The 14387-nt window shown below is 44.6% G+C and overlaps 1 protein-coding gene across 1 annotated transcript; it reads right to left on the bottom strand.

The window, feature by feature from the left end:
• Positions 1 to 3766: 3766 nt before the first annotated feature.
• Cmpk2 (cytidine/uridine monophosphate kinase 2) lies at positions 3767 to 14196 on the bottom strand. The gene is made up of 5 exons (XM_028768825.1): positions 13391 to 14196; positions 11940 to 12054; positions 9355 to 9556; positions 6702 to 6935; positions 3767 to 5578 (listed from the first exon to the last, which is right to left on the bottom strand). Exons 1-5 carry the CDS (start codon positions 14063 to 14065, stop codon positions 5461 to 5463), a joined length of 1344 nt encoding a protein of 447 aa, XP_028624658.1. The 5' UTR covers positions 14066 to 14196; the 3' UTR covers positions 3767 to 5460.
• Positions 14197 to 14387: the final 191 nt, after the last annotated feature.

Below are 14387 nucleotides of genomic sequence, written 5' to 3'. Positions count from 1 at the left end.
AGACTAGTCCGGTCTTGAAATCAGAGATCCACCTACCTCTGCATCCCAAGTGCTGGTATTAAAGGTGTGCACCACCATTCTGGCAACAGATGGGAGTGGGTGCAGAGACCCACACCCAGACATTATATGAAGAGAGAGAGTGTCCAGATTGGAGGTCTCCGTCAAATACCTTCCCTCTGAGCTCAGGGAATCCTGAAGAAGAGGAGGTAGAAAAATTGTAAGAGCCAAAAGGGATTATAGTAAACTGAATATCCTTGGACCACGGAGTGGTACTATTAGAGGTTGTGGCCCTATTGGAGTAGGTGTGGCCCTATTGGAGTAGGTGTGGTCACTATGGGGGTGAGCTTTTTAGACCCTCCTCCTAGCCACATGGGAGACAGTCTGCTCCTGACTTCCTTTGGATGAAGATACAGAACTCTCAGCTCCTCCAGAGCTATTGCCTGCCTGGACACTGCTGTGCTTCCTGCCATAATGATAATGGACTGAATCTCTGAACCTGTAAGCAAGTCCCAGTTAAATGCTGTCCTTTATAAGAGTTGCCTTGGCCATAGTGTCTGTTCACAGTAATGGAAACCCTAAGACAGATAGAGATCACTAAAAATAATATACTCTGAGTTAACTAAGCAAGGTGCAAATGAGCTCACAGAGACTGAGGCAGCAAGCACAGGGCCTACATGGGTCTGTAATAGGTCCTCTATATGGATATTATAGCTAATAGCTTAGTATTTTTATGGAACTCCTGACTGTAAAAACTAAGAATCATTGGGTCTCTGACTCTTCTGCCTACTCTCGATAGTCTTTTCCTCCTATTGGGTTGCCATCTCCAACTTCACTATTTTCCTTCATTTTATATATTTTATTTTGTCATATTTGGTTGTTATCTCTTAAAAGCCTGTTCTTTTATAATAAGAGACAAAAAAAGAGTGAATCTGGATTGGAGGGGGTGGGGAGAAACTGGGAGGAGAAGGAAGGGAGACTGCAATCAGGATATATTGTATGAGAAAAGAATCTATATTCAATAAAAGAAAAAAAAATACATGAGAACAGGTAATTACAGAAGTACCACCCAAACCTAATGGACCTCAAGACAAGAAACCAGAAATGGGAAATTCAAAGAGAAAAAAGAATTACAAAACTTAATAAGATTACCAGTTGCATGTAGTCACCTTGAGCAATCTACTGCATATATGACTAGAGAAAAGTTCCAAAGAGAGAAAGAGGGACAGAAAAACTATTTGATTTTTTTTTTCAGAAAATAAAACTATAAATCCATATACCCAGCTTCAAACATACAAGTAAATTTGGACAGCATAATCAAATTATTTAATTATAGAGAAAACTTGCCATAAAATGACAGGTTATATGCAGAGTAATGAAGAGAAGACTTACAGCCAATTTTTCATCAGAAACAATAATAGAGGAAATGTTGAATTAATAATGTTAAAATAACAAGACTAATAAAATGGAGAACCAACACATACAACACAAAAACTGGAATTCACATAAAGGTGGAAGGATAGAACCAACTGCTGAAAGTTGCCCTTTGACCTTGATACACACACACACACACACACACACACACACTTTTTTTTAAAGTAATGTGTTTTCTTGCAGTTACAGAACCTGGTAGTTTAAAATAAACCCTAGGTCCTAGTTGGATCCTCTCCTGTCTCTTTCAGCCTCTGTTGACTGTCATCACTTGGTGTTCATCAGCAGCTATAGGCCGCCTTGCCTCCTTTTTCTTCACTGTTTGCAAAATTTCTAGCCATCTAGGATCCGGGCAAAGATGGGAAAAATACGATGTAGAGAAAGAAAGTAACAAATCATTTTCAACCAGAAGCGTGTTTACATCTTGACTTTCTTGCTTCAATATAAGAGATTGTGAAAGATTGAGGAAATCAATGTAGCATCCAGGATGAAAATGCATGTCGGTGTATTACTGGCATAAATTGAGAGACCACACTGGAAAGAGATGAACATGCATTTTGGAATCTTCTGAGCACCATTCTTTTATCTACTGTGCAAAATGGGTATGATAAAAGTCAGTTTGAAGGAGGACCATCCAGTTCTCAAAGCTAAGCTTAGTCATCCATTTTGTCAGGTAGGCTGTCTCTTCTATCAACTCTCTTCACAAGCGCCTAGTGCATGTCAAATAGCATTTTGTGATTCATTTACTTTATGAGCTATAGTTTGAAGCAATTCAGAGGTCAGATAGACAAACTCACTATAGTGTAAATGAAGGCAAATTGGGTATTTGTTCAAAAGGAAGACAATCTGTTAAGTGATAAGAATAAGAGGGAGAGGGAGAGCGAGAGTGAGAGAGAGAGGGAGGGAAGAGGGAGAGGGAGAGGGAGAGGGAGAGAGAGAGAGAGAGAGAGAGAGAGAGAGAGAGAGAGACCGTTACACAGTGAAATGTGTGCTGGTCTCCCATAGAGCTCAAGGGTAGCTGATAGATGCACTCTATCACCTCACCTAGAACTCCCCTCTGTCAAGCCAAAACATCTCTTCCAATTCTGATTGTCCTCCAACTAGCAGAAGACAGAGAAGCACTACAGACTCAAGCATGACTCTGTCCAAACAACAGTCCTGGAGTGGTATAATCAGTACCTGTTGATCACACATCATCAATAGACCGTGTACTAAAGTTCACATAGCTGCAAGGGGTTTCAAGATATTCGATTGTGTCTAGGAGCCTGTTCATCCATTTAGGACTGTTAACAGGGGTCTTAGTTACTTTTCCCATGGTGAGACAAAATACTTGACAAGGGCAGCTTAACAAAGAAAAGACTCATCTCAGCTCATAGTTGAAGATATATGGTTCATCTTGGTGAGAAAACACGGAAGGAGAATGAGGTCCCACTGTATCCACAGTCAGGAAGCAGAGAGCAATGAGTACTAGTCCTTATCTCATTTTCTACTTTTCAGCCAGCCCAGGATCCCATATGAAGAAATAATGCTACCATTATTAACAGTGGATCTGCTTGACTCAAGTATCTCCAATGTAGACATGACCAGAGATCTGTATCCTGGGTGATTCTAGATCCTATCAAGTTGACAATCAATATTAACTAGTACAGTAGGAAAGTGGTTGCACATGAAAGTGGGAGAGCAAACAACAACAAGTTACACTTTAGGTACCTGAGACCTATGAGCATTACTTCCCATCGGTTTTGTGTACCCATGAGCAATAAAGACCTTTTCATTCGGCACACCTACACCTATTCTGTTTCCCTCTGCAGATCTACTCCTGGCTACTACCTGAACACAGCAGGGACAGAAGGAGAAAAGGGCTGTATCCACTTGATATTCCTCATGTTCCTTCTACCAGACCCCGCCATTCAGGCACATCTACATGCATGAAAAACTCAGACCTGGGCCCTGTAGTCTTAACAGCCATGTGCTATGTTGAACAGCCATTATTAAGAGTGAAAGAAGGCATCATGGAATAAGAATATGGCTCACTTTATGGTGAGCAGAGCTATGTATCTTGGCATTGGCAGGAACCCCTAAATTATTGAATGTAAATCATATACCTATTCCATTGTACAAAGAATGGAATTTTAAAAATCCTTTTGATATTTATAGTGTGAAAATGATGGTTGAAACAAATCCTCCCTCACCAAAGTCCATCGACCACCAAGTCAACTCAGACCCAAACCCATAGCCTCTACTTTCTCACATACATAAGAACCTTTGACCATGGAAAGACGAACTTGCTGGGAGATATTCTGACAAGCGTGTCACACAGCCATGATGACAAATAGGGTTAGGAATGTCAGAGCAAGTTTATTCACTGTCAGGTTTCATGAAGAGAGCACTAAGACTTCCTTCTCAGCCTCTGGTGCAGTCATTTCAAAGAGGCTTGAACAAAACCCTTCCAAGAAGTAGCTGTCACATTACAGAGAACTCTAATGTTATTTATAAGCTTTAAAAATATGTTCTACAGAAGCCAACATATGTATATATGTATATACATAGGCACATTATTTATAAGTTATACATAGTCCCAAAGTGAAAAATATTAAGATGTTAACATTAAATCTTATAGGTTAAGCTTAAGGTAAAGGCTTTTGTAAATTTAATATTATTACTTGAGGATAGATCCTTCTTAATAAATGGGACATGGGATCGGAATGATGTAGGAAGGCATCCACACTGGAACTGGAATGTTAAATAACAATCTGGGCCAGCCACCTTCTTACAATCAAACATGACTTAATTCCTTTTATTGTTTAATTGCTTATTTGTTTTTCTGTTTATATTTTCATTCTTATGGTACTGAGAATGGACCCCAGGGCCTGAACCCCAGGATAGAATATTCAGTACAGTGGTCCACTATGGAGTTTCACCCCCAGTCCACTTCGTAGTTTTTATCTTGAGACAAGGTCTCACTACACTCACTGCCCAGGCTAGTTCTGAACTTAACTCCTAAAACTTTCAATTTTCCTTTCTCAGTCTCCCAAGTAAATATTTCTGGAAGCCCACCAACTGCCCCCTTTCAGATCAAACTTTTGACATTATCAATATTAAATGACTAACTCAAGGCTACAGAGCCACCAGGCTTCTCTTCCAGGGCCCAATTCTCTATCTAAAGAGCCCTCGAAGCTGACTTCACATGCAATCAGAAGACATTCAAAATGCATGATAATTTACCATGAAGTCTCGTTCCAGAATCCACGGTGCTTATTAAGATAAATTAAATTTGTGTAATGAAAACACTGAGCAAATGCTGCATTTAGCTCCTTGGCCTCAGTTTGTGTGTGTGACTCACACACAGCTCCTACACTGAGGAAACACATGATGTAAACATCAATATAAACAAATTGGTGTGTTGGGTAAGTGCAATGCATCCAGATCAGTGCAGTCTGCTCATTACACTCAGAACGAGATTTCAGATTTGAGAAATGGAATACAGACAAGCAAACGAGAACAAGAGGGGCTTGGAGTGCTTGCAGTTCCAGGACACACATATATTCAATTCTGAGGTGCTCACTCAGGGCACTGTCCAAAGTGTTCCTTGACCCTCTGAAGTAAGATCAATGGCTTCTTTGCACCCATGAATAACTCCGAGGAACAACTAGGCTCTGTAACAATCCTTAGTTATGGGGTTTCAGGTAAAAACAAATGAGGCTAGCTCATCACAATTGATCAATATGGGCCAAAGCTGACATCCTTAGCTTCCAGCTGCAGGAAGTCCTCCAGCAGGCTCACCACAGGATCAGAAATTCACGGTGTTAGAATGTATCCCAAGAAGCTGGTACATCGCCAGGCAGAAATGAATCAGCAGCTATGGCTGGCTCAGTCAGTCAGAAATAAAGCAAACTGCTCAGTCTCCAGTCTTTTCCACTAAGTATGCTTATACCACCTAAATCTAAGAAGCTGCATGACAAGTGATAATTTTTGATGCATCACACAGCTTCTCTTCTGCTGTAATGGGGAACCTGGCCAGAGCAACTACAATTAACGACCAGTACTCTGGATCAGCTGTAAAACATTCTGCAGGACTATCTCTCTCGAGGGGCTGGCATCGACCAGATGGCAGCTTGGATTCTCCATACGCTGGTATGTCATTTCCACTCTAGAGGCAGAGAGAAAGGGGAGAGGTCAGTCTCTTTCCCCACCCAACTCATCCTGAAAAAGCAACTTTCTTACCTTGTTACTGTAGCTTGGAGCAAAGCCCTATCTAACTCACCTTGAAGGCCAGCACTGCCCCTAAACATATTCAGTGGCGTTTGTTCAATGAAGAATGATGTCCGCAATGATGCTTAATTACTGACAACCTATTACCTGCCAGTCACGTGTCCTGGTCCTTTCTTCTCAGTTTATACTCGAGTTAACTGGGAGGGACCATCTTAATTCTCATGGCAGAGAAGGTAACTGAGGCCCAGACTTTATCCTAAATGAGTCTCTGGAAAGACTTGGAACTTCAGCTTTTTAAACAGTGTTGAGACTGAGATAGTCCATGGGGCCTTTTGAAGTTGGACTAAATGCAATTTTGTATTGTGATATGGTTGCAAGCCTATAGGGGCTGGAGAGTGACATGTGGTGGTTTGAGTAAGAATGGCCCCCATAGGCTATGTATTTGAATACTAAGTCACCAGGGAGTGGCACTGCTTAGAAGGATTAGGAGGTGTGGTCCTGTTGGAGGAAGTTTGTCACTGGGGTGAGCTTTGAGGTTAGAAACTCAATTCAGGCCCAGGGTCTCTCCCTTCCTGCTGCCTGACTATGGCTCTTGATGTAGAACTCTCAGTTTCTTCTCCAGCACCATGCCTGCGTTCATGCCACCACGCTTTCTGCCATGACAATAATGGACTAAACCTCTCAACTGTGAGCCAGTCCCAATTAAATGCATATCCTTATGAGAGTTGCCATGGTCATGGTGTTTCCTCACAGCAGGAGAACACTGACTAAAACAGTTGCTGAAGGTCAAACCCAAGTCCTCTCGCTTGTACAGTAAGCTCATAGCTGACAGAGTATGTCCCTAGCCCTGAAACTATGGGTCTTAATCAAGGTCCCACCCTTGCTGGCACAGAAACCCCACTGTTTTCAAGTGGCAAGGCAAATGCCAGATGATAACAAGCACAGTGTGACAGGGACTAGAATGGCTTAGAACCGTGCCCTTCACTCACATCCTACAGCAGTTCTGATCTTGTCTCAGGGACTACATGGACTTCTACTCATATCACCCCAGGGACACTTACTTCTGACGAAACATGTTATTGGCCTCAAGTTCAGCCTCTTCTTTAGTCTTCTCCTGGCCCCGGCCCCGCAGTCTCCGCACTCTCTCCTCAGAATTCACAGTAAGCAGCAGGACCAAGTCAGGCTTCAGCAGGTCTCCTGGCCACTGGTACACAGGGTGGTGGGCAGGGGGTAGGTACTGTAGGCCTCCACTCACCTCAGTGGCTATGGCATAGGTGGCTGTGCTATGCCAGTACCTGAGAAACAAGGCAGAAAAAGCTCTCATCTTTGGAAGAAGTTAAAACACTATTTGAGGATGAGAGTCCAACCAGACTGGCTCTGCTGAAGGCTTTACAGCACCACACAAATGAAATACATTTGGATTGTTTTTTTTTTTTAATGTAGAAAACACAAAAATCAGAGTCAACAACAGTAGCAATAGGTGGACTAGTCATGAAATCATATATTCGATTTAAACTACCATATACCATAATAACAGATGTCAAACCCTTCTAGCCCCACCAATACACTAACTTCGATGCAGCAGTAACGTAGGGATGACAGATCTGCTCAGTAGTGCCTTTGTATTTAATGTTATATCCTGCGCTAGTGAAATATGGCAGGCCTGAGAATTTTCCATGCTGTGCCAAATTCAAATTGTCCATGAAATCTATGTTCACGGAATAGAGGCTACAAGACCCCGCATCTCTTTACAAATGTCTGCTTGTCTGACTATGCAGTGGTAATTAAGCAGAGAGGAGACCAAGCCAAGCAGCCTCCAGAAAAGACAGCCATGGTCCTACATGGAAAGGAATCCAGCACGCTATTTCTAGAACTCCATCAGCTATCCACCACCCATAGAAAAGGCTTCTGTCTCCTTGTGAGGGGTGGACCTTCCTCCCAGCTTAGACCACGAACCATCTTCACACCTTGTCTCCGAGCAAGGTGATACCCTCAAATAGCAAAGTCCCATCTCTGCCTTCACAGTCCTGCTCCATGACGGCCCCACACAGAGCATATGTTCCTTTTTCAGCTCCCCACACTCAGGAGGAGACTCTACTAAGGAACTGCTTACTGGGGTCCACAGCTATTGTTTCAGGTGTGAGAGCCTGTCTCCCCCATAGAGCTTGCATTCCTTGAGTGGGAAATGTTTCTTAGTTACCTCTATATTCTCAAACCTGAAAACTATAAAATCAAGCACATGGTCAGTATTCAATAAGTGAGTGTTCCTTGTGTCTGCTAATGAATGGCATTTATTAGTATGCAATAAATAATGTTTCTTATGGCTATTGATGCATGCATGCATATATAAATGGATAATATTAACAGAAATAAGTACATATATGATATCACTAGAATAGGGGCTCAACTCTATGTGTCCCAACACGTCTAGTCCAGATGCTGTCACCAAAACCAATGGTAAAAAGCAGGAAAGGGGTTCCTGTCACTACAGTTAAACCAGAATGACAGAGGGACCTGTATTCTTAGTTTTGCCCTTAGGGACACTGACATAAGTGTCAATATTAAGTATGGGAAAGGCGAAAATGTTGAGATACAAGATACAGCCATAGCTAGTCAGTCTTGGACTAGATATGGCCTAGTTGACCATAAACTTGGGATCAGTCAGGAGGGATGTGGTTTCCATATGAAATTGCTATTGCCTAGTGGTAGACTCTACTCGTGCTGGGAGATGTTCACCCATGATACAGATATAATGTCACAGAATCAAAGATAACCATGGTTGACAATGACTTAGAGCAAAAGGGACAGAGGTGTCAAGCATTATATATACAATTTTAAGTTACCCATCAGGATTTAGTGTTCATTGTGGGGCCCAGCTGACCCAAATGCATAGGGTTATTAGTGAAAGCATCCCCCAGGCTTTGGCTGCATTCAGATTCTTTATTCTAATATAAAGTGAATAGATGTAAAGCTTCCTATCTGACATCAAAGGAGAATCACCTACATCACATAGTTACCATAGAAACTTAAGCTCTCAAAGAAAATAAAGCCATTCCTAGGTTGGAAGATTTTCCAAAGCTGACTGCCAGTTTAGGCTGGGTGATCATTGAAAGTCCTATTATTGTCTGCATCTTATAAGTGCCCACTTTCAATCCTTAATTTTCAATAGTTTCAGAACTTCTTGTCAGAAAGGCAAAGGAAACAGTGGGGTCCACAGGATAGGCCCACTGCATTAGACTAGAGGCTGTTGTTGATTATGTTGGTAAGAGGAGTAATATGTGTGCAAGTTATGACCTAACCTTTTTAAAAAGATTTTATTTATTTATTTTATGTATATGAGCACACTGTCACTCTTTTCAGACACACCAGAAGAGGGCATCTGATCCTATTACAGATGGTCATGAGTCATCATATGTTTACTAGAAATTGAACTCAGGACATCTGGAAGCGCAGTCAGTGCTCTTAACCACTAAGCTACTTCTCCAGACCATGACCAAAACTTTTAAGACCCATATTCCTTATTGGTTAACTGCAGAAACTGATTCCAATCTACCCAAGGCACTATTCCAGGTATTAGCATGATGTCGGTAGTTAATAACTCATAGACAGTATTCCTCTTGTAATCATTATATATGTTCACAATGGCGCACCTGAAGATATATGCAGAAGGAAAGAGTGACTCACATTTTAGAGAGAAGGCATCTTGCTACTCACCTGTCTACAATAACAGGAAACTTGGCTGATTCTTTAGCTATTTCAGAAGCCACGAGATAATTGCCCAAAGAATAAAAGGCTCTTCGAATGATAGTAGGTTCATCATCAAAGATCTTCCTCCACTGACTGATGCAGGAGGGTGGCGACTGTAGGAGGACAGCATTGAGAGACTCTGACACCGATTGTGTCAGTGTGGTCTTACCTACGGGACATAATGAAGTAGAACACTGCCTAGCTGAAGCCGCCATGGCCCTCTCAAAGGTTAACATTAACCAATTAACCAGGGAAGAGCAGATGTCTTTAACCTGTAACGTCCTGGGTTGTATAGGAAAGCAGGCTGAATAAGTCTTGAGGAGAAAGCCAATAAGTGGCATGCCTTCAATGGCCTCTGCTGTGGTTCCTACTTCCAGGTTCCTATTTTGAGTTCTGCCCTGACCTTCCCTTCTTGATGGGCTGCAAGCTATCAAATGAAATAAATCTTTTCCTCCCTGAGTTGCTTTTGGTCATGGTGTTTATAAAACATCAGACATTAACTAAGACATTCTCCTTTCCCTCCTTCCCTCTGGGTCTGGTCACATTGTTCTTCTGCTTCTGCTCATTCCTCTTAAAATTCATCTGCTCCAGCCTTATAGTCCATCTGCCACAGGCCATTCTTCTCAACTATCCTCCAAAGGCCACTCTGTTCTCCCCTGATGCCCCCACTATGCTTGCTACTCTATGCTTGTCATTTGGCTTGGTGTTTGAAGCTCCTGGGTCTGACAGATCAGAGTTCAAGTCCCTCCTTTAGGGTATATTTAGGTATATCTTTGCTCTCCTGTTTGCATAGCCCTGGATATCCCAGCCATTGTATGAAGCACAGGCCTACAATGATAAGGCATAATCTATCCTAGGCAGATGCTGTTGACAGACTTCTCTGAGTTCCAATTGTTTATACTGATAGCCTTTCCCCTCTATCATATTTAACACTCAAGATAGCAGGGCTTCATCTCCGACTGCTCATTTACTCTTCTTCTGGTCCTTTCAGGCAGATCCCAACAGTACTGACCATTTTGCTGTGTGTGCTATGAGAAAAGAGTTAAGATGTACCATGTTCTGAACTCTCAGCTCTACAGAAGAGCATTCACTGAGTCACTGAGCAGTAGCGAAGGTAATGGAGCCTCTGTGATGGGGCTGAACCCAGGATGCAGTAGCCATGCCTTTCTCCTCTCTCCATTATAACTTTCTGAACTTCACATGTGCGCGCACAGGGGTGTGAGGCTAAAGGTTTGTGAATTATCTCTAAGTACAAAATAAATTATCAAAAGTAAATAAATAAATACCCCCTGGCAGATGGACAGCTGGTGTTAAAATTCTGGCTGTGGCTGAAAATAACCTGGACTAGGTCTTGGCTCAGTGATGAGAGCCAGCTGAAGGTCGTGTACACACTTCTCCCACCGGATGACTTGCCGTCAGAGCCAGGACAGTGAATGACAGCCAACCCCCTGCTACTATGACACAAGGGGTGCCCACGAGGAATGGACCTTTGAAATTATTAAAGATAACAGTCTGGAGCCAAGGACGTGGATCTGTGGTAAAACATTTACCTAGCATGTGTGAAATCCCTAAATTCAAACACCAGCACTGCGGCCCTAGTTTGTGTTCTGTTGCTGTGACTGCAACTGATCAAATCTATTATCAGGAAGCAACGACTGTCTCTCATCTCACAACTCCCAGGTCACACTCCGTCACTGAGGGAAGGCAGGTTAGTAATTCAAGGCAGGAGCCTAACAGGCAGGACTTAAAGCAGAGACAATGGAGGAATGCTGCTCACTGGCTTGGTCCTCCTCCTGGGTTGCTTAGCATACTTTCTATATAGCTCAGGACCCTCTGCCTTAGGTGGCACCTCCAACAGCAGCGGGATGGACCCTCCCACATTAATCATCAATCAAGAAAAAAAAATGTTTCCACAAACTTTCTTACAGGCCAATCTGATGAAGAAAGGCATTTTCTCATTTGAGGTCTCCTCTTCACAGATGACTAATTTGTGTCAAGTTGACAAAAAAACAAAAAAAAAAGCAATGCAACCACCAAAAATAAATAAATAAATAAATAAATAAATAAATAAATAAGCAAGCCAGTAGTCTGCATCCGTTCAAGAAACCCAGGAGAAGTCTGAAGCGTCCATCACCATCAGCCTTCCCCTGGCTTGAATATTCTGGTTACAATGTGAACGTATCTCCATACTCTGACTCCTCTTGAGCAGCTCAGGAAGTCTCCATTGCCTCATTTCCCTGGTACTCTCTAAGAAGAGGCCTCTTAATGGCCTGTGGCTTCTGGACATAACCTGTTGGCTAAAGCACTGCCCCTCTCCCAGACAATGCTTCCCTCTTCCTTGTCCACAAGGCCTAATCTGCTCTTAGATCTAATCTTGGTTCTTAGAATACAGCTTGGGTATGGCCACTGTGTCCTCTGGAGACCCGTTGAAAGCTCTGTTAACTCTTCCTTGTGTCCCAGTGTCAGCCTGGCACAGAGACTCACAGTATGGCATTTGCTTTTGCAAGAAGGACCTCCTCTAACCACTCAGTCCGTGGTAAGTGTTTGCTTACCAGTGGCATCCAGTCCTTCAATGGCAATGACCTGGAACTTCCCTTTCTGGATCTCCTTTGGGCACTGATCCACCAAATCAAGCACTGCCCGGGCTTCTGGAATAAAGGATGTGCACTGTAGAGAAAAAAAAAAATCTGTGCATGAGCAAGGAAGTACTGGGGCTTCAGAGAACCTGTATCTGCCAAAGGCACCACTGCCCAATGCTAAAGAGGCCTATTCCAAATTGAACACAATGCCTGGAGCACAGGATCCTAGTATTTAGAAGCTGAGTCAGGCTCAAAAAAAGGCTGCAATTATCTGGGTTATACAGTCTCAATCCTTCACTGGCCAGCTTATCCTATGGGAAGGGCAAGTAGACATGCAATTCCATCCACAGCCAATGGAACTACAGGTCCTGCTGGGGACAGGAGGCCTGGGGAACTAGAACCACCCTATAGACAAGTACACCTGCACCAACCCCCTTCCCCCACCAAAGGTGCACATGCTCCTAATGACCCAGAAGGCTGGGGAAAATGCTCAAAGCTGCTGCTGCAGTATTTGCTGAGACTCTGAAGTTCCTCACCATTCATCACCACATCCCATGCCCCTAAGACCATCTGAGGCCCACTTTCATTTACCGGTATGCTCACTGCGAGCAAGGCACACTCCAAAGAGCTTTGTAAGTATTAGACTGATCAATCTGTGTGAATGCTTCTATTATTGCCACCTTATGGATTAAGGAAACTGAGGCAGAGTGTTGGAGAAACAAGCCGAAAGCGCTTAACTGATAGATCATCTGATCAGCTGACCACAGGCTTTTCACCACTCGCTAGCCCTGCCCCACCGCTTGTAATGCAGTGTTAACTACATAAACCAGTAGGCCCCGGACACTGCTTAGATGTAACACAACCTTAGGCTTTTCCCTGGAGACTGTGCTAGAAATCCCTTGCCCTCCATTGCAGGAACACTTACAGATGACAGGTATGTATGTGTTGGGGATGTGGAAGCATAAAAGCAAAGAGCGCTTGAGCAGTTGAGGGGCCGCATATGGCCCACAAACCAGTTGAATACTTACACCCTCTTACACTCTCTGATGCACGTAGTATCTCCTGCACCCCCAAGATCCCAGATTGGTAGCAAATGCCAAGCAAAGTGTCCCTTTATCTGACTGACTTCCTTCTCCTGATTTCTAGGGGACTCTTTACTCCCCCTGCAGGCCTTTGAGAATATATTAACAGAAAACATTGCTCAGCTAGGTGTTGGATGCACGATGCACGGGACACTAAGTTGACAGAAACCTACACGTGAAATATTGAAGGCAGCACCAGTGTCTAACACAGAGCCTACCCGTTTGGCCTACACTACCTGGCTCTTGAATAAGAATAAACAGACCAGGCGGAAATTATTTGATTGGCCAACCAAAGTGCAGAGTCCCCAGCTCCACTCAGCCCTGAAAGGAAAGAACTCTTACCTCCTTCAGTACAGCCCGTGCAGCGTCCCTGTCTTGGAATACCGCAGAGTTGAGCAGATTTGGCAGCAATGGGTGTAGATGAGGCTCTAGTGACGGCAGGACGCATGCGCAGTCCACCTGCACCTGCCTGTCTCCCTGCAACTCCCACAGACGCTGCCACAGCAAACCCTGGGAGTCGGCCTGGAATTCAGCCAACTGCGGGCGCACCGCCTCCTGGCACGAGCCCAGAAGCTGCAGCAAGTCGCGCCGGGTGTCTGGGTGGTCGCAAGGGTCGCGCAGCAGGAAGCCATGCTGGGCTTCGCCAGCCTGATCGCCTGGACCGTAGCCCAGCAGCTTGCTCAGCTGGCACCTCTGCAAAGGACCCCGGCGCAGCTGCTGCAGCAGGCGCTGGTGCACCCGGGCCGCCTGCACCCGGGGCCCGCAGCCTTCGCCTGGAACCAGTGGCACACACAGTGCGTAGCTGCGCCCAGGGGGCCCGAGCAGCTCTGCCAGGCCTGCATCCCTGTGGCCCGCCGCGTCCCCCAGGACGAAGTGAGTCAGGGAGCAATCAGGCAGCTCTACAGTGAAGCGCCGCGGCCGAGCCATGGTCCCCATGCAGGCCTGGTGTCGAACGCACAGCCTCCGCGACAGTCGCCCGAGCCACAGTGGGGCTCGAGGGCGGCTTACTAGGGCCATGGGTCCCCCAAGCCGCGCCCTCAACCACGCCTCGGAAACGAAACCGCGGTGACTACGGACCTCGGATCCCAGGGAAACGAAAGTGAAGACAGCTGCGGCTGGGACCTCGCGTGTGGTCGAGCTACTCCCGGGCTTGGGCTTCTTCTCCGTCTCCTCCTCTTCCTATCACAACCGCGCCTTTAACCGCTGGCGGCGGTTAGAAAATTCTAGCCCTGGGGCTCTGGCGTGTTGGTAACATCGGTGTGGTCCCTTGGCAACGCCTGCTCTTGAGAATTCCAGGCTCTCCGGAGGAATCAGCTTTGTCTGGCTTGGTTCTATGGTG

This window comes from Grammomys surdaster, unplaced genomic scaffold (assembly GCF_004785775.1).
Source record: "Grammomys surdaster isolate TR1022 unplaced genomic scaffold, NIH_TR_1.0 188, whole genome shotgun sequence".
Lineage (NCBI taxonomy): Eukaryota > Metazoa > Chordata > Mammalia > Rodentia > Muridae > Grammomys > Grammomys surdaster.
This window is presented reverse-complemented; position numbering and strand designations above follow the sequence as displayed.